Here is a 19,094-nt window from a genome sequence, read left to right as displayed (position 1 = left end):
ATGCTTCTGCTTTTATGAGTGGACAACTGGCAATAAAAACACAAAAGGATCCATTTCATACATTTTCAATACAAACAAAATGCAGTTCTCGTGCCGACGGCATGAAAACCTGTGCTTTGCTAGAAGGGGCGTCGTTTTTGTTTCCCCCCCCGCAACGGCGGCAAAACCGATGTGTAGTGACATGGGATGCGCCGGCATCTCGGCGCTGCGATCAGGTCGGGGGGAGGGCGGGGGTTAGGGTTAGGGGCACATTTAAAAAGACGAGCCGTGGAGGTGCCCCGCCCCCGACCTTGAGGAGAAGCAGACGCAGGACGTGTCAGATCAAAGCCCGGCCGCGCCCTCTTCTCCGGCCCAGCGAGCCGGAAGTGGGCTTCAATCCAAAAAACACCCAGAGAGCGAGCCCAGCTCCAAACGGGAAGCAGAACACCAAGCCCGACCTCCGGGTCGCCTTTGGGAAACCGACAACCGAATCCACTTGAGAGGAGGAGATGATTGGCTGAAAACGAAGTGAGGAGGCGCCAAACAACATCCAAAACAGGACGCCACAATAAAAAGAGCCCGTTTCTGCAGAGCACAGACGAAGAGGGAGCGAGGAGGACTGCGGCCCTGCGGCGGCAGAGCTAGAGGGGAGGCTTAGGGATGGTTAAGGGTTAGGGTGCAGCGTACGCTAAAACATTCTTAGATATTCTTTTTTTTTTTTTCCTCCCCCTTTTCATTTTTATAAATTATTATTCATAAAAAAAAAACCACTACAGCTGGTCTCATATTCAAATGGCCTTTTCTCCGTCGTGGATCGACGGACTCAGTGCTGGTGTTCCCCTCGGGACCGTTCTGGGTCCTCGGCTTATTTGGGCCGGACCACCTCAGACGGGGAACCCCCCCGGGATCATCTCCCCCAGAACAGATCTGAACACCAGTCTCCAGCCAAACTGGTTCCACCGGGACTTTTCCTTCAAAACCAAGAAGGAGGAGGAGGAGGAGGAGGAGGCGCGGCTGGTAAACAACAAGGAAAGAGTTTTGGCGTCCACTGGAAGTGAGATCCATAGACGTGGAACCGTCCCGTGCCGGTGAGGCTCCTTCCTTTTTCGGGGTGGAGGGGTTAGTTGAGCTTGATGGGCAGGTCCGTGCCGTACTTGAGGAGGAACTTCTTGTGGTTGTGGTCGACGGCCCAGAGCGGCGGCAGGTGTCCCGGCTGCATGGAGCTGAGGAAGTGCTGCCGCCAGCGCCGCTCCAGCTCTATCAGGCCGCGGAGGCCGCGCTCGGCGTGCGCCCGCACCACCTTCAGGCCGTGCGGCGTGTAGGCCTCGTTGCAGATCCTCCGGAGAGAGAGAGAGAGAGACAGAGACAGACAGGTCAAGTTTGAGTCGGAAACAGCGATTTTCTCGTCATAACTTTACCCATAATGCATCTGGTATCTTCCCTAAAAACTTGGTATTTCTATTCTTTTTTTTTTTACTCCTCCTCCTCCGTGACTCAAACAAGTCGGTCGTAGCGAGCAAATCTTAAAAATGCGTCTGGGGTCAGGCCAACAAAGGACGACTATGACTCAGAGGGAATTCCAGCGACTCGTCAGGACGTCATCCTCCCTCGCTCGCCACCCGTCTCCCCGACGGCACGGCTCCCTCTACCGAGACGCTCGCCAGGCACCAAATCTGAGAAGAGTCGAACCTTCCCCCTCACCTCCAAAACGCAAACGACACAATCGGCTCCACGCAAACAAATGGATTTTTGCGTCATGAAACAAATAATCCAAACACTCCGGCCCCTCCCTCTGACTTCCAGCCTCCCTGCTGAGGGACCGAAAACGTAGGAAGCGGTTCTGGATTTGCACACCGCCCTCCAATCAGTTTTCATCTCAACCCCCTCCCTGCAGCACTCACCTGGTCTCCAGGCCGGCGGCCTCCTGCAGCATCTCTGTGGAGATCTCCAGGTGCTGGTCCAGGTCCTGGTCCAGGAAGCTCCTGACGAGGCCCCGCAGCTCGTGGCGCCGCTGCTCGGGCAGCGCGTCGCCGGCGCTGAGGAGGGCGCGCGCCGCCGAGCGCACGCGGCGCCGCTCCGAGTCCTCCAGCAGCCGCACGCCCTCCTCGCAACCCTGGGGGGCGCCAAACTCCTCCGACAGCTGCTGCTTCAGGGAGCAGTCGTGCACGTTGGAGGCGGCGTGGCACGCCGTGCACAGCAGCAGGATGTCGTGGGAGTTGTGGTCCTTCATCTCCGCGGGGAAATGGCGGCGGTACTCGTGCGGGACGATGTTTTTCCTAAAAAAAAAAAAGTAATGATAAATGGAGATTTCGGGTGGTGTTAGTCAATGGATGGATGTTTTGCTACCAATGAATATTAGAATGTAACACATTCACAGAAGATCTTTAATTGAAATTCCAATACTGAATCATAAGTCATGCCAAAATACCCAAAATAAAACTACAGAAAAAAAGGTTCTATTTTCCACATATTCCAGAGAAGCGACTTTATTTGCGACATAAAAGCACAATCAAGGTCTGGAAGGGAGAACATTTTATTATTATTTATCCGTCTAACGAACCCAAATTCACCGTCTCGCACGCCGAATTGCCCGATGGCACCAAAAAACTGCAATAAATCTATGTTCACAGAGGAGAGGAAGGTGAATCTCAACCTGATGTAGGAGTACTCCTTCCCACACACCACACAGAGGTTCTCCTTGGCCGTCAGATAGTAGTCCTGCTGGGAGTCAGGGCGTCCCGACGGCTCGAACAGCAGCCGCACGATGAAGGGCTCCTCGCTCTGGAGCTCTGCGTCCAAACACAGAAATACTACAAGCTATAAAATAATAATAAATAAATAAATCATTTATATATTGCTGCGGAGATGCCTTGCAGTTCCTCCACAGACCCCTAGAGGGCCCCAGTTCAACCCTGGTCCAAGTCACTGTCGTCGGCTGTTTCCATGGCTACAGTTTGCAGGTGCGGCCACTTCTAGACGTCAGCTGATAGGGTTGCTCTTTAAGTCGTCTTAGAGCCATTTCCATCCCACTCACATAACTCACGTTTTCCTCCTGCGTACGGCAGCCATGTGCATGGTTTTATTTGCGTGAGTTGTGTGTGTGTGTGGTTCGCATTTTTTGTTTATACAGCCTCGCATTTCAGCTTCTTTCCGACAGCTCTGTTAAATACTTTTGCACAAACCGGCGTGGTTTTTAAAAATACTCAATGAACAAAACGTGCACTTGTTATTCCCTGTTGGAGGCGTTATCCCACATTGTGTATTATACTTGTGAAGACACATGGTTGCACCTCCTATTCCCTTGTCCAGGTACCACTTGGCCTTCTTCTTGTCGCAGGTGCACAGCGGCTGCCCGTCCGGTGCGTGGAGGTAGCAGTTGTCATAGAGAGGCGACTTTCTGGGAAATACAAGAGGAAGAACAAACTAAATAATACGCCTCAACAAGGGCACAGAACGAGGGACAACAGCTGGACAGAATCTGGGGGAATCCAGTCTCACCATGAAGATGATGAGACTGAAGTCAGAATAAATCTAACAAATGCAAGGACAGACAAAACAAACAATCAAAAAAAAAAACCCCAAAAAAACACCCCCCCCATTTAATTACCAAATAAAAGATCATGACACGCCACTCACCTGGCGGAGTAGCCCACACCTAGCGGCTTCCTGCGGTTGTTCCTGCGGGGGTCTGGGACTTCCTGATCTCCAGACTCTGGGTTTTCGCAGGAGGGCTTCCGCTGCCGCCGCCGCCTCTCCTCTCCCTCTCTTCTTCCTCCTCCTGCTGCTGCTGCTCCTCCTCCGCCTTCTCTTCCTCCTCGGCTCTTGAAGGGCACGTCCACCAGCCCCTGGCAGGGGGCGGCCAGCTGGGCGTAGGAGGCGGCGGGGCCGGCTGCAGAGGAGTGGAGGCCCAGGAGGTGGAAGAAGAGCGCGATGGAGACCTGGGCGTCCCTGGCAGCGTAGCTCATCTAGAGCCCGAGGAAAAACTTTTTAAAATTATACAAGTTACGTTTAAACACGGCCTAAAAAAAAAAAAAAAAAAAAAAAAAAAAAAAAAAAAGGCAGGGGGGGGCAGGCGGAAGCCGCTGCTTCACCTGCTCCGCGCTCAGCTGCTCCGCCTCCCAGTCGCTGCAGCGGAGCTCCAGGGATTTGTCCAGGGACACGTTCAACATGTCGGCCGCCAGCGACTTGAGGCTGAGGCCGTTGCTCAACACCTGCCTGGAAAGACAGAGAGGGTTGGAGGCGACGGGCGGGGCGCTCCGCCTCCGCCGGGTTCAACACCGTCGCGCCTCGTCTTCCTTTGGATCGTGTTGCTCAAAAGACACGGTGTCTTGACCGGATTTTGGTTTTCATGACATGGTTGAATGTTGTCTTTAAGGATCGTGACAGTTAAGTTCTGTCCTACTCAGCGGTCATAATATTCATTTCACTCATATCTTGTGTGTAGATGTTATGAAAACAACAAAATATCGCCAAATTGATATGGAGTTATTGATTATATTAGACTTATCAGACCACAGTTGCACAAAACGATATAGATTACATGACAGTGTGGAAAATGAAATTAAAAAGATAACTGCCTCCAACGGTTTAGGTCATTTCTTATTATTTTGGGCCCATCACACACACACACACACACACACACACACACACACACACACACACACACACACACACACACACACACCTCTGTCTGAGAGCGAGGTAGCGCAGGTCCACGGTGCAGCCCAGCGGGAGGCCATGGTCGCGGGTCAGACGCTTCCCGTCCTCGTAGCAGCCCACGCCCACCTTGAGGACGCGGGGGTCGCGCAGGACCTCCATGAGGCTGAGCGGGAAGCGCTGCTCGTCAGCGCCAAACTGGACCAGCCGCACCAGGACGCACAGCCCCGAGTAGGACGCCATCTGCAGCAGGGACACAGAGGAGGTCCGGCCCTTTGTGGACACCTGGGGACGGGGGGGGGGGGGGGGGGGGGGGAGAAGGGTGAATACCGAAGGAAGGGGCAGGGAAGGGTTTTTATTTTTGGGGTGTGCCTCCATCCCCGCCATGCAAAAATAACTTTCCAGGCCGCCGTTCTTTACCCATTCGCAGTCGAACCCCAGCACAGGATAGAGAGACAGCTCCTTCTGCAGGGAGGGCCACAGCCGCTCCCACTCCTCCTCGGAGCTCACCAGCACGGGCTGCGCCTCCAGCAGCTCCTCGGGGGGAGGGATCCTACTCCGCGCGGCGGCAGGGGAAGCGGCCGCGTCTGCGGGCGGCCGCTCGGGCGCCTTCTCCACGGGAGCCGGGGAAGAAGAAGAAGCCCACTCGGCGGGAGCGTCGGCCTTCTGGGCGGAAGGCAGGCTCTTCCTCTGCATGCGGTACCGAACCACCCGCCATAGGAGCAGACCTCCCAAGGTCGCTCCCAGGACGGCGGTCACCACCGTGGACAGAGGCCCCGGGCGGGACATCGTGGGCTTGAAGCGGGGAGGGGGGGTTGGCTCAGAAAGCAAGGCTGGAAAGAACAAAACCCCAAGACCTTGAGTGCTGTGGTTTTAAAGGCCCAAACTCCAATCCTTGACGCCCGGTAACATTCAGGTGTCTACCTTTGTCGGCGCGATGCCTTGGAAAGCGGGCTCTCCTGCTGGGGCTCCAGTGGACGCTGCATCCCTCTGAGAAGAGACAGGAACCAGATGTTGAGCGTCATACAACAGACCCTCAAATCGATTCCACATTAGGCCCCTCGTCGTAAAACCCCCCACCCTTCCTTTCCTCCCGCTGGTTTTATTTTTGTTACTTATATGTATATTTGAGCTGTTTCTCTCTGCAATTGAATGGAAATGATCCTCCGGAAAAAAAATAAAAATAAATTGGCCGGAGCCCACAGCAACCGTCAAACTTCACATCCCCCTCTAGTCGGGGAGAGGACAGTGCAACTAGGATCCGTGGCGCAGAAGCCAGCAATGAAAAGCGGCTCAAGGCTCCACGTCGAGACATTACATTACATTGATCAGACGCTTTTATCCAAAGCGACTTACAATCATTCAAACAGCGACGGACGCAGCCATCAGGAGCAATTAGGGGTTAAGTGTCTTGCTCAAGGACACTACAGCATGCTAGCAGGAGGAGCCTGGGATCCAACCAGCAACCTTTAGATCACTAGACCACCAGCTCTACCTCCTGAGCCACCATCCCCGAGACGTGGGATCAGACGCCTTTCATTGACAGCGAGGTCCGCCTTCACGTGCCCGCCACGAGCCTCACGCGGACCTCCCCGTTCGTTTCGTCGTTACCGGGGAGGGGGGGGGGGGGGGGGGGGGGGGGGGCTCCGCTCCGAGAGCAGCTGTGGTTTGGAGCCGCGTTTAGAAGCCCGAGCCCCTCCGCTGTGACTCCGCTGTGACTCCGCTGTGACTCCGCCAGGCGGAGCTAGGCTAGCTGCCCTCCCCCCCGGGCAGCCACGCGCTGAGCTAACGCGGTTAGCATGCCGAGCGGAGCGAGCGCAGCGCGTCTGTTCGAGGGAACGTTCTGCGAGAGGGCAGAGAGAGAGACAGGGAGGACGGCGGACAGACAGGTTGTTTCCAAAGCTGGCAAGAGTTAAAAAACAAAAACAACAGAACTTCCAATTAACGTCAGCGGAGGAACGGGAGGAATCCGCCACAATGAAACCTCGCGGCAGCTCACGGCAGGAAGCCCGGGTCAACCTGCTTGACGAGGCAGCCTGATTAAACGTCGCTTTCCCGGGGCGGAGAGGGGAGGACGGAAAGCGCCGACCGGAGGAGCCACCGGAGCGGTGCCGCCAGAGAGCGTGCCCCGCCGCCCCGCCTGGGAGTCCGCAGATCAACCGCTAACCGCCGGGCGGAAAGCGCCGCCGCCGGTCCGGGAGCCGGTTCGCCCCCCACCCCGCACCGCACCGACAGCCGTGCGGGACCGTGCGGGATAACAACAAAGAATAAATAAATACAAGTCTCAGCGACGCGAAGCGGGAGTCTGCACCGACCTGAGGAAGCCGAGTTCCAGCCCCGACGGCGGCTGCTCCTCACGGTGGATCCGCTGAGTGTGGATCCGCTTCCGGGTTCAATTTATGAGGACGGCGCGGGGCTGCCAGCGCCGCCCAGTGGACGGATCGGGAAGTACAACAACAAAACGACATCTGGGGGACGTAACGGATATTTTCGGTGCGTTGTTGCCGCAGCAACGCACAATGCAATGCTGGATCTGATGAAGCAGCGCAGCTAATTACGGTCCATATGGATGGACTAAAAAGGGAAAGGGATTCCCAGAGAGGGAACAGCACGCTCGGATGAAAACGCATCCCCACCACCTCAAGTTTGAGAGAAAAAACAAAACAAACCGATGGATCGGGAATCTGAAAGAAGACTTGGGAGAAAAGAAAGTGACGTCTTGAAATAAAGTTTACATTCACAGTAAACGTGGCTGTTTAATTAAAAAAAAAAACCAAAAAAACAAGGCTGCAGTTTGGTAGAATTTAGGGACTTCTAGTGTAATGCACCCAACACAGACAACTCTGTGGATTTCCTCTTTAGGGACAATTTATGAAAAGTTAAAAAGCGAGGTGATTGTTGTGGCAGTCCTTCTCAGGAACTAATTTTAAAAAAGTGTTGCCACTTGCGAAGCATCTCAAGGCACTTTCTGTGTTTAGAGCCAGACTGAGGTCGAGCGGGTTGAGTTGGAGCCAAACACACAGCGACAGATATTTGACAAATGTTGGATTGATATTAAATGACAGTAAAGAACACAGAGACAACCTTTTCCTTCTACCACCATCAATTTAATTCAATCTTTTAGCTTCAGTATTTCTGGAAAGAAGTGGAATAAAGACGTGAATTACAAAATAAAAAATAAAAAAAAGAAGAATCAGAACGATTCAAATTCACAAATTTGATTAGAAAAATAATTAAAATAAAAAAAAGACAAAGCTAAATCAAACAGTGAGAGATAAACTGGATTGAGCTCTGAGTCCTTTTCTGCTGCGGTGATTAGATCAAACCACCAGACGGACGGGGCGTGCGCGCCGCAGAGGTCAGAGGTCACCTCTCGCTGACTACCGTCGCGAGTTTCCGCAACACACCCGATTCCCAGCCTTTGAACTATCGATCATTGTCACCTGTGAGGTTGAATATAATCTACTTTTAGTGCTTGTGCAAAATAAAAATTAGGATAAAAATAAAAAAAGTAAAAGGAGGTGGATGAACGGGGGATGACGCTACCCCATTGTGTTAAAATACAAAACGAGAATGAACACAAAATGAAGACAGAGGAAATCAAATGTTAAGTACTAGTGAGTACTAAACTATCAAAAAATAAAAAATAAAAATAACAGTTTAAGAGTCCACCGCAGGGCACCGCCACCATCACTAGGTCCACACTGATTGTTGCTGCAATGAAACCCTACGTACAGTGAGGCTCTGCACGTCCAATGAGGGAGGAACTGATGACAACAAAAAAAAAATAAAAAATAAACACACACAAAAAACACTTAAGTAAAGCAGCTGTCCCTTCACACAATCTCTCTTTATCACATTAAAAATACCACTGCCATGAGCTGTGTGTACAGTATAGATTCTTTATAGATATATATATATATTTATGTATAATATATATAGGGTCATTTCTTGATTACAAGCACATCCACTCCTTATTGTAGCTAGCCTGTGCCTTTGGCAAAGATTACTTACAACTCTTCTGTTAAGATTCCAAAGCTATTTAAAATATACTTAATGCATAAAAATAAAGATTTTGGCATTCTCTCATTCTATTCTTCTGATTGTGAAGTTTTTTTTTTGTTTTTTTTTTCTGAGAACCTCTTGTCTGGAAGCTCGGTTCTCTCAGTGCTGCAGTGTTTCTGCCGGTCCCATCTGCTTCCAGCAGGGGGCGCTGGGAGCTGGACCAGGGGGCTCGGAGGGGTGAGGGAGGGGGTACGTCGCTTTCGCGCCCGATTCCCGTCGCTGAACCGTGTTCTACAGGGACCGTTGGGCCAAGACGGGATCCGAGGGGGAGGGGGTCAGTTACGGAGTAACCACAGCGACCGAGCCGATTCCAAAGCAAAACGAAAAAACAAAACGGACGATGCTGATGAAAATGGCGCCGAGCTGCAGCTTCTTTATGGCAAACGTGTGTTTCCACAGCCGTCCAGAGCGTCGCTCCTCGGTCGATCCGTCCCCCCCTAGTTCCTTTTCCCAGTCCGGCGGCTGGTTGGGAGGGAGGGAGGGAGGGAGGGAGGGAGGGAGGGAGGGGAGGAGGGAGGGGGAACCGCCCGCCTCCCCCCACAGTCTACATCCAAACGGCCGTCCTTCCTCCCGGTGGTCACCGCCGTCTAGAGCTGGATCTCGAAGGTCTTGTGCAGCTCGCTGGAGAAGGGGTTTGTGGGGGAAGGCGAGGTGCGCTGGTGGGAGCGGCTCTCCAGCGCCGCCCACTGGGCCTCGAAGGCGTCGGCCGGCGGTGGCGGCGGGGCGGCGGGCCGGGGCGCCGGCGGGGACGGGGCGCTCCAGCTCTCCGCCCCGTTGAACGCCACACTCCCGTTGGCCGGCTGGAGGGGGGCGGGGTGCTGCGGGGGGGGCGGCTTGGCGAAGGGCACGAAGCACCCCCCCCCGGCGCGGGGGTCGTACTGGGGTATCGAGGCAGGGGGGGGGGGCGGCGGCGGCGAACAGCGGCGGCTGCGTGGCCGAGCCGAACACGTTGGCCACCATCTGCGAGGGCGTGATGCCCACCACCGGCACGCTGGCCGGGCCGAACGGCAGCCCGTTGGCCATGGGGTATGGGGCCGCCGCGTGGTAGGCGGGCTGGCGGGGGGGCAGCACGGGCACGGCGGGGGGCAACGGGGACATGAAGGCCGCCGAGGGGACGGTCGGCGCCGGGACGGGTGCGGCGGCGGCGAACGCCTGGACGGGGGCGGCGGCGGGAGCCGCGGCGGGATGGGGCGGCGGGGCCCGGACCGATTTGGAAACCTCCTCCAGCCAGCGGTCCGCCTCGGAGGGGGTGCGTCTGTGGGAGGGCAGGCCGGGGGAGGAGGTGGGCGGAGGGACCACCATCACGGGGGTGGGGGAGCCCCACTCGCCTCCTGGTTGGAAAAAAAAATAATAATTAAGAAAGGGGGGGTGTCAGCACGACGTCAAGGAGCGGGGGGAGGAGGAGGAGGTCGGCGGAAAAGTGAAAACATCACGTCAAGAGCGTTTCAAGACTCATTTCAACCAAATTTAACAGAGTCCTGGACAAAACCCTCTCTCATGGAATGAAGGGCCGCAGGGAAGTGGAGGTTGCGAACCAGATGACTCCGTAAACTGGTACGAGAACAGATTTAGATGGCGAGTTCAGAGATTTGGACGGGAATAAGTATAACCAGCACTTCTATTTTATTTTCATTATTTTTATTTTTAATCCCGCTAACCTGGCAACTGCGCCGATGTTTCAAAAAGCGCGGTGCGAAGTGAGCGTGCAGAGGACCCCGTCTTGTTTCCTTGCCCTCCTCTACGTCAGCTGTCAACAGGACGGAGGAGGTTGAGAGCTGCTCTCGCGCGTCGCGTCCTCAAGTCGCCGGGAAATTCTTGAAGGGAGCCCGCGACGCTCCTTTTCAACGGTGTTAGGACGAGTCCCTCGAGATCCCAAAACATGTTTTTGAAGTTTTACGCTGAGAACACGGCTCGGATGAGCCATTTGAGTCATTGCGAGACGCCTCTGACACCGCAGCGTTCCGAAAGGGGCTGTTTCTTTGTTGCGGGTGGAGCCGCCCTCCCGACCCCTCCCAGTAGCGAGCCAACGACTTTGAGCACGCGTTTCGGGTTCTGTGAGCCAATGGGGTCGGAGCTTCACTCCGGGCCCCGTTTTACTTACTCATCAGTTTTACTAAAAACCGTCCCTGAACCAATTTGAGATGAGAAGCAGTCAACCCAGCCGCCGCGTCTTCACGCCTGTTAGATCGACGCGGCGCATTTAAACGTTTGTGGCGACCTTCACTCGGCTCGGGGCTCTTTTTATGTTTCATTTGATGACGTGAGATGTCGTCAAATGAAATGAAAACAAAAACCACGCACCGCAAATACTTTCACATTTCCATCAGTTGTTTTTTCACCGACAGCCGGTGTTAGGCTCCTCCTCCTTTGAAAAGATTTGTGCTGGTCTCTACAGCAACAGCAGCAAAACGCTTCCCGTGGTTAGCACTCAGCTTCGACGCCGGCGGGTGCGGGCGCTCGCACCGCAGTGGCGCGCGGGCGGCTACGGAAAGCAACACCCGATGCGTTACATCACTCATATTTATTTTTATTTCATCATATGTGACCCCCTACGTGCCCCCCCCCGATCGTTTCATTCCTCATTTTATCCGGGGGTCGGAGGTCGACATGCCGGGTTCGTGACTGTTGCGGTTGTTTCATCATCGTCACCCTACGAACCGGATCACATTTGTGCCCCAGTGTTTGGGACCTGAACATACCTGTCTGGGCGGCGGCGGGGCTGCCCGTGGGGGGCTTGGCCCAGGGGTTAGTCTCTCGGGCAGGCAGCGGAGGGGGCAGAGCCGGGGGGTTAGCGGCGGCGGCGCTAGCGGCGGAGACGGGAGCGCTGCCATTCACTACAGCAGAGGGACAGAGACGCCGGGTGAAGCCGAAAAAGCTCAACCGGGACCAACGCCGGACATGCAGAGCCACGGGGACGTGCAGAGTGTTAATCACATCCAGCCAAGGCCCGGATCAAGCTCGAGACTGTTGGATTATTTAAAACCCTTTTTCTGTCTGCGGAGACGGAGCGCGCATGCTCTTTGTGTTTGCACTGCAGATTAAGGAGCATTCCACCTTTCAGACACATACTACAGCATGAAGAGGAGTTCTTCCCGCTCACTCTACCTGCACCATGACCATTTCTATTAATATCAGTGGTGTTATTTATGAGTTTTAGATTTTCGTTTTTCTTTGTTCTTTCGGTTTGGCTCTCGATTCGTGTCTCATATTTATATACACAGTACATTTACTCTACTTGCATGACCGCAGTAGGACGGGCTGCTCTATTCCGCATCATTTTGAACTAGATAACGGACTGTTTATAACATCAACGGACAGCGTCAGGACGAGTGTGACGAGTGTTACCTGGAGCAATGGGGGACTGGGGGGAGGAGGAGGGTTTGGGCATGGGGGCGGAGGAGAAGGGGTCCTCCGGGGCCCCGCTGAAGGCGGAGGTGATCTGGGTGCACAGCGAGCTGATGCTGTCTCCCTCTCCTTCCACCTCAGGGACTGGAGGGGGAACACCAGAGCACAGCTCTAAGAGGACACACACCAGCACACACGGTTCACATTACCCCTGAGGGCCGGCTGGCGTCGAAACATCATAATATTTAAAGTTATTTACACACAAGAAATATTTGAGGAACAATCATTAGTCATGTGGATTTTAGGAAACAACTTTTAACTCTTCCCCAATGTTACAGTAACCAAAACCCCAGACGATATCTTGTCTCTTGTCTTGACAATTTTACCAGCACTCGTGCCCCGTTCCTCCAAATAGAACAACATGGGAAAACACTTGTTTTTAGTTGTTCTGTTTGTTTTATTACTTTATTTGGATTTTTTCGGGGCCCACGCGTAGCCGTGTTCGCGTCTGAGAACAATTCACACGTTTAAAAGTATATTTATAATTCCTCATTGAAATTTTATCCCTGTAATGCACACCGCAAAAACAACTAAATAAAACAAAGAAGCACGGAGGAAAACAACCGAAACGGCCACTCGGTGACTGACCCGTGTTCTTGCTGGGGAAGTCGGACTTGCGCTGCATGGTGGACGGCAGCTCGTTCATGCGCAGCGAGAGCTGGCGTTTGAAGGGCGACGTCTTCTGGCTGAGGGCCGGGAACCCCCGGAAGGAGCCCTGCCGGGCCAGGGCCTCGGCCGGGGCGTGGCGGCGGGGGATGGCCTGGGGCCCCAGGGAGGCCAGGGAGAGCGGCGGGGAGGACGAGGGCGACGGGGGGTCGCCCGTGGGGGGCGCGGTGGGGTGGGTCCCGCCGGAGGACGAGCTGAGGGGGACGGAGGCGTCTGACTCGGCTGTGGGAGGAAGAGGGTTCGCCATGACGACCAAGGCACGACATTTTGACATTTCACCCTCGACGATTTCTCTCCTCGCTTCATTTTCCAAACCATCTAAAAACCCAAGGAAGTCTGGTGTGTTTTTTATGATGAGAACTTCTTGTTTCTCAATTAGTTTGATTAAATATTCATTAAATAATATGTACAAACTTAAAAAAAAAAAGTTTTAAAGTTAAAAAGTTTTAAACCTATGGATAAAAATAATTTCCCATAAATCCCATAATTATAAAATTCCATTTTATCGAACAGAAATACGAGAACAAACAAAAAAACACATCAGCGTTTACCCTAAGGTGTAAACACCAGTTGGCGTACTAGATAGTATACCGGTACACAGAGGGCTCACGTCACGGTTAATGACCTTTCTTGGCGTCCTGAAGCTGCCTCATCACCTCCTCGCGCTCCGCCGCCTCGGTCGCCGTGGTGACGCGGAAGGAGCCCTCGCGGGTGAAGGTGGTCCTGTTGGCGTCGAAGGTGGCGGTGACGCCGCACTCCTTCTCCCGCTTCTGCTTGCGCTCCAGGCAGGCGGCGAAGGCGCAGCCCACGGCGTGGCTCAGCCGCTCGCCCTGGGAAGGGCCAGAGCGAGGGAGAGGATGAGACGCCGTCGCCTGCTCACGCTTCAACATTTCCACTTTACAACCTTTTGTGGATTCTAGTCGAGGTCAAGTTCCGCTCTCTTTTACTTGAGTCCGTTTCATGGTAAATCTAGTCAGACAGTCAATATTTAACAGTTTTCGTATAGTCTAACAGTCTACTAGTGCAGTGGTTCTCAACATGGGGTCCGTGGGCCTCTAGAGGGCCCCTTAGAGAATGCACAGTAATGGTTGTTATTTTATTATTATTATTATTATTATTATTATTATTATAATCATAGTTTCACTGTTATCTACCAAACTAAAGTACAGACAATATCTAACAATACAAATCTTCTCAGAATCTTCTTCTTGGATCCCAGAGACTAATGTAAGGGGGTCAGAATCTGTGTTAGTGAATACACAAAGCTAAAATTTGATGTAGGGCAAATAACTAATGTCTGAATATTAATAATGTAATTACACATTTTCACTCATTGGGCTCAAGGTTTTCTTTTCTCAACCAACGTCTAAATAGTAGACGTAATGAGGCTGAAACCCCTTCCTTGACACCAATCACAGCACGGTTTGATCACTTGTAATGTCAAACACTCTTGACCTAGAGGTTTTAATTTTAAATGAATAGCCCAATTGACAACTTCCATCTGGTCCGTGGCTGCACTCCGGGCCACATCCTTCCCGTTGCGCCGGCCGCCTACCGAGTCCTTGATGGCCATGAAGCAGTGGCAGATCCAGCGCCGCGTGGTTCCATCCCTGCAGATGTACGAGAAGGCTCGCTCAAAGTTCCGGTCCGGCGCGCAGAACGACACCTTCTCTATTGTCTGGTCCAGGATCAGATCCTGTGGTTACAGAGGACCAGCAGGCTTAAAACAACAACAAACAACAACGCTTCCATCAAAATGTCCAACACTCTGGATTCAGGAAGTCAACATGCGTTGTAGGCAAACCCCATTTCTAGCACCATTCTGCCATTGCTCTTGATTGCTTGTGCATCATATATAATATATTCCACATTTTTCTACAGAGCATCTATGTGTAAACACTGTATTGAATTTGTCAATCTTACTGGCAGTCTAATTTTTCTTATGTGGATTCAAAAGATAGATATAAAAATATAGGGACGCTTCTATTAGTGCCTTTAAATAAAGTTTCCATATGTGATTCCAGATCATTTTGCTTTTATTTTCTTGTCAAGAACCTAAAAAGCATGTAAGAAAGTGTGTGTGAAATTTGTGAGAAATCTAAACTGCTGAACTACACGTAAAGTAATGGACTCAAAGACACGCGGCTCAAAGTGCCCACCCACCCGATGGCGTGTTAACCGTCCAGCAGGGGGCCCTGTGGCCCAACAGCTGAAACTGATGTTTCAATATCTACTCTTGCCGTGCAGCAGGTGAGGTGAATATCAACTCTGAGAGGAAGCAGTGGAGAAACGCAAACCACAGACGCCTCCGCCTCAGCAGATAAATCTATTTACTGTTGATCCCGCCACGTTTGAGGGCTTAGGGTTACAAACTGGCCTTTGGACGGCGGGGCCGTAAAAAGGTGTTTAACATACACCGGCGCCAAGCAGCGAAAGAAACAAGTGTGCTTTGACCGGAGTGAGTCCTTACCTTTGTTTTGTCGTCTACAACACGCAGACCGTCGGCCGACACCCAGAGCACCGCGCGCACTGCCTTCTTCCCGGCCTAAAAGCAAACACAGGTAGAGAGCAACCACTGAGACCAGGCACAGCAAAGCCCGCAGGTTCCCTTTCAACTGCCCTGGAAACCACACACACACACACACACACACACACACACACACACACACACACACACACACACACACACACACACACACACACACACACACACACACACACACACACACACACACACACACACACACACACACACACCACCTGGAAACAGAACAGAAGGCCCCAGGTGGAGGTTTCCTGAGGCTGGAGGAGGAGAGAGGAGGCGTTCAGTGCAATGTGCTAGTACCAGGTCAGTGATGGGAAACAGGAAGATTAGATGAGGAGACGCGTGATGAAGCACTCCACCACACCACCCAATAATAATAATATCCACAGCAACAGGAAAACACTTGTGTGTGTGTGCACACACGCCTTTGTTCCGTTCTTGTAGTGCAGGAGAATAGTTGATGGGTAACAGCCCCCCCCCCCGCACAAACCGTTCAGACACATGCATTATTGTGTTTACACCCCCCCTCCCCCCTCTCCCGTGTGGCTCATCCCGCCCTCAAACGTGATCAAAGAGTGACTGTGAGGAGAGAGAGGGTTTCTTTGAAAACAAAAAAAAAATAATGAAAAAGGCACACACTCAAGAGACACGAAGCATAAGAAACTTACTTTTGCAAAGAATCCCTTGAAGAATTTCCTGTCCTGGAAGTGGAATTGGTAAAGGAAGGGGATAGGTGATGGGGGGGAGGGGGGGGACGACAAGGCATGACAATGTTACCCATGAGGTCTGCAAGTTGTACGGAGCCCAAAGGGAGGGGGGGGTGGGGGGTTTGTTTTTTGGGGGAAGAGGGGGTTAGGCTGCTCTGTGGGTGGGTGGGGAGGGGAAGGGAGCTGGCGGGTGATGTTGTGCTCTCTCACGGTGTTAGTGCTACCACGATGGAAGGAAGGAAGGAAGGCGGTAAAACCAGTTAACGGGGTCAACCGCGGGCGCCGGAGCCACGCCAACCACCAGAGGGCACTGTCGCCCCCCCGTCGTGACTGATACCAAGAAGCGGGAGGTTTCTCAGTGTGCATCCTGACAGCTTTAGGATTATACCAAACCCTGGAGCCATACGGCGCAACGGGGATCCCACGGCGATGACATCATCACAGGCCGCCTGGATGAGCCAGATAAGGAGCGCTCAGGAGTGTGTGTGTGTGTGTGTGTGTGTGTGTGTGTGTGTGTGTGTGTGTGTGTGTGTGTGTGTGTGTGTGTGTGTATGTGTGTGTGTTGGGTAGGGTCCTAAATCCAGGGTCCAAAACTAATTTATTTGGATCACCTGCCATGGGCAGATGAAGAAAAAAAAAAATTACTATAAATATATTTTTTACTGGGCAACCATGTTGCATTAACAGCTGTATAAAAAGAAGAACAACAACAACAATCTTTATTTGTCAAACAGCACACCATACCACACTACAACACACGCACACGCACACACACACACACACACACGCACACGCACACGCACACGCACACACACACACGCACACGCACGCTTTGGATGGTGGCCGGTGAAATGGTTCCTCTGCATTTAACCATCCTGGCTTGAGCCAGGAGCAGTGGGCAGCATACGTGGACGCGCCCGGGGACCAGGTGATGAGTGTCCATCGCTGGTCAGACGATGATGGGTGCATGTTTTTGAGGGGGCTCCTTACTGACGTGAGGTGGAGGAAACCCCATGTGAGCACAGGGAGAACATGCAAACTCCACACAGAAAGGCTCCTGTTTGGGAGATAACCCGCCGCAGCACGGTGCCAACAGCGCCCCAGGCGGGAATCTAACCCAGGACCTTCTTGCTGTGAGGCAGCAGTGCATTGAAAAAGGTAAATGAACGTAAACGCATGAAAGATGTTGACCTTTACTGGTGTTTAAAACTCCCCAGATCCATCGTCTCTGTTCTGGTGATGAATCAACCGTTGCCGACCACGTGTCTCCACATCCATGTCCTTATCGGACTTCATGCCTCACGTCATTAGACAGCTGACAAAAAGCAATCAGTGCCAACACAGACGGGTCAAAAAAACAAAAAAAAGAAAACAACCGGATGATAGTTTTCTTGCTTTATTTTTCATAAATATCCTCTTTTTTATAATATCTATCTCTAAAATACCAATAATTTCTCAATTAAGGTAAATAAAATCAAAAGTAATTTTAAGCCAGGTCGACCCGGCACATGATTTCTGGGTGGGGGGGGTCAGGTTAGCAGACAGTCACCAAGGCCCCCCAGACACTCGTCAGTGGTTTGACCTTTGAGTCAGGGGTCAAGTTTGTCACCAGTTCAACATGCTCCAGACATAATCCTCCCCCACCCCCGTGTCGCCTCACCCCTCCGTGCCTCGCCCCAACCGCCCCCAGAATTCCTCCCCCTCCGAGAGGCCGAGGAGACCCAGTCTGCTCCTGTTACGAGGTGGAGATGGCACTGAGAGCACGACTTTAAGAGGTACCGCAGAGAGAGAGAGAGAGACAGAGACAGAGGGAGACAGAGGGAGACGAGCGGGAGAGATGGAGGGGAGCGGGAGAGAGAGAGAGAGAGAGAAAGAGAGAATAAGATTGGGGGAATGAGAGAGGGGGATGGCGAGAGAGAGAGAGAGAGAATGAGAGAGGGGAATGAGAGAGAGACAGGATGAGAGAGGGAGAGAGTGTGAAGGAGAGTATAACTGTATAAGCTACAGACATACTGACTAGAGCCTACAGCGCTACAGTTAAGTTTTATTGCAGTTGAGAAGACATCCCCGACGTGGTCAAGATGACTGGGATGGGAGGGTGTAGGGTGGGGTTGGGTGGAGGTTTTAATCACAGCAACAGCTTAAAAAGACAAAACAATGTATAAAAGAAAAAAAGGGAACCAAAACGATATATTCTAACATGAAAGTGGTGAATTCAGGTTGTGAGTGGACAAATGCAGGATACCAGGGTTTGGAGGAGAAAGGAGGGAGTCTGGGAGTTGGCTTTGGACAGATGAGGGATGGGCGTCTGGAGACGACCAGCGACGGGGCTGTCACTTGTACCCGTCGCCTACACTTAAACCACATGGCTGCACGGGGCACAGCAGCCAGCACTTGCAACATTGGTGGCCACAGGCCTGCTCGGGCGATAACCGACACCACTCACACCGTTTACCGCTGGAAAAACAATTAGGGCTCGTTATAGCTCTGCTCATTTTGGAACGAAGAGGTCTCGCTCCGCGGTCTGTGTTCGCTCGTGTTCAGGAGGAGAAACCTTTCCCTGTACAAACAAACTCGAGTGTTTGCTTAAAGGAAAAACGTTATCCGTAGTACTTCTGGTACGGCGACTTCGACAGCATTTCAAGCCATGTGACACCCACTTAAAAGATAAAACATTTAGCCGCACTTCGCCAACAAGAGAACTTATTCCATGGAAGTTAAGGAAGACAGTTGTAGTTTGTCTTTCGGTCTGGGGAGGCCACTCGCGCTTATTTGGGGGAATTCTACTCCTCTCCACTGTTCACAAGCACCATCCCACCACCCGAATACAGAGTACACCTCCAGGCCCGGGCCATCAGTAAGTGACATCACGATGATGCCGCGGCAGAATGACGGTGTGTAGGTTGGCACTGCCGCAGTGCAGACCCCCCCCGCCCCCCCACCCCCGCCCAACCCCCCTCCCCCCTCTGAGTCACGGGTCACGGAGCTGTGAGAAAAACACTCATTACCACCCCAAAGGCTGCTGGGAGCACAATGGAAGCAGCTCCGAGCGGGGAACCTCGCCTCGCCCG

At 52.7% G+C, this 19,094-nt stretch overlaps 2 protein-coding genes across 2 annotated transcripts in view; both read right to left on the bottom strand.

Annotated features, from left to right (window-relative positions):
* Window positions 1-8: 8 nt before the first annotated feature.
* On the bottom strand, window positions 9-7,012 carry exd2 (exonuclease 3'-5' domain containing 2). The gene is made up of 10 exons (XM_080012203.1): window positions 6,951-7,012; window positions 5,560-5,625; window positions 5,056-5,468; window positions 4,664-4,920; window positions 4,071-4,194; window positions 3,616-3,944; window positions 3,270-3,376; window positions 2,633-2,768; window positions 1,881-2,255; window positions 9-1,316 (listed from the first exon to the last, which is right to left on the bottom strand). Exons 3-10 carry the CDS (start codon window positions 5,422-5,424, stop codon window positions 1,100-1,102), a joined length of 1,914 nt encoding a protein of 637 aa, XP_079868329.1. The 5' UTR covers window positions 5,425-5,468; window positions 5,560-5,625; window positions 6,951-7,012; the 3' UTR covers window positions 9-1,099.
* A 724-nt stretch (window positions 7,013-7,736) lies between these two features.
* Window positions 7,737-19,094, bottom strand: part of numb (NUMB endocytic adaptor protein) — a 47,658-nt gene continuing 36,300 nt past the window's right edge. The window contains 8 exon segments of the mRNA XM_080012204.1: window positions 7,737-9,618; window positions 9,620-10,031; window positions 12,046-12,189; window positions 12,694-12,993; window positions 13,397-13,601; window positions 14,327-14,467; window positions 15,242-15,316; window positions 15,985-16,017. Of these exon segments, the coding sequence (XP_079868330.1) occupies window positions 9,288-9,618; window positions 9,620-10,031; window positions 12,046-12,189; window positions 12,694-12,993; window positions 13,397-13,601; window positions 14,327-14,467; window positions 15,242-15,316; window positions 15,985-16,017 (1,641 nt within the window). The 3' untranslated portion in view covers window positions 7,737-9,287.

This window comes from Zeus faber, assembly GCF_960531495.2.
Source record: "Zeus faber genome assembly, chromosome: 13".
Classification (NCBI taxonomy): domain Eukaryota; kingdom Metazoa; phylum Chordata; class Actinopteri; order Zeiformes; family Zeidae; genus Zeus; species Zeus faber.
This window is presented reverse-complemented; position numbering and strand designations above follow the sequence as displayed.

What these genes read in the sequence shown, in the direction of transcription:
- exd2 (XM_080012203.1), bottom strand. Translation starts at nt 5,424, where the DNA reads ATGTCCCGCCCGGGGCCTCTGTCCACGGTGGTGACCGCCGTCCTGGGA. An exon ending in AGCAGCTGAGCGCGGAGCAG is followed by an intron (nt 3,945 to 4,070) that starts GTGAAGCAGCGG and finishes CTCGGGCTCTAG; the next exon opens with ATGAGCTACGCTGCCAGGGA. An exon ending in GCCGCCGGCCTGGAGACCAG is followed by an intron (nt 1,317 to 1,880) that starts GTGAGTGCTGCA and finishes CTCTCTCCGGAG; the next exon opens with GATCTGCAACGAGGCCTACA.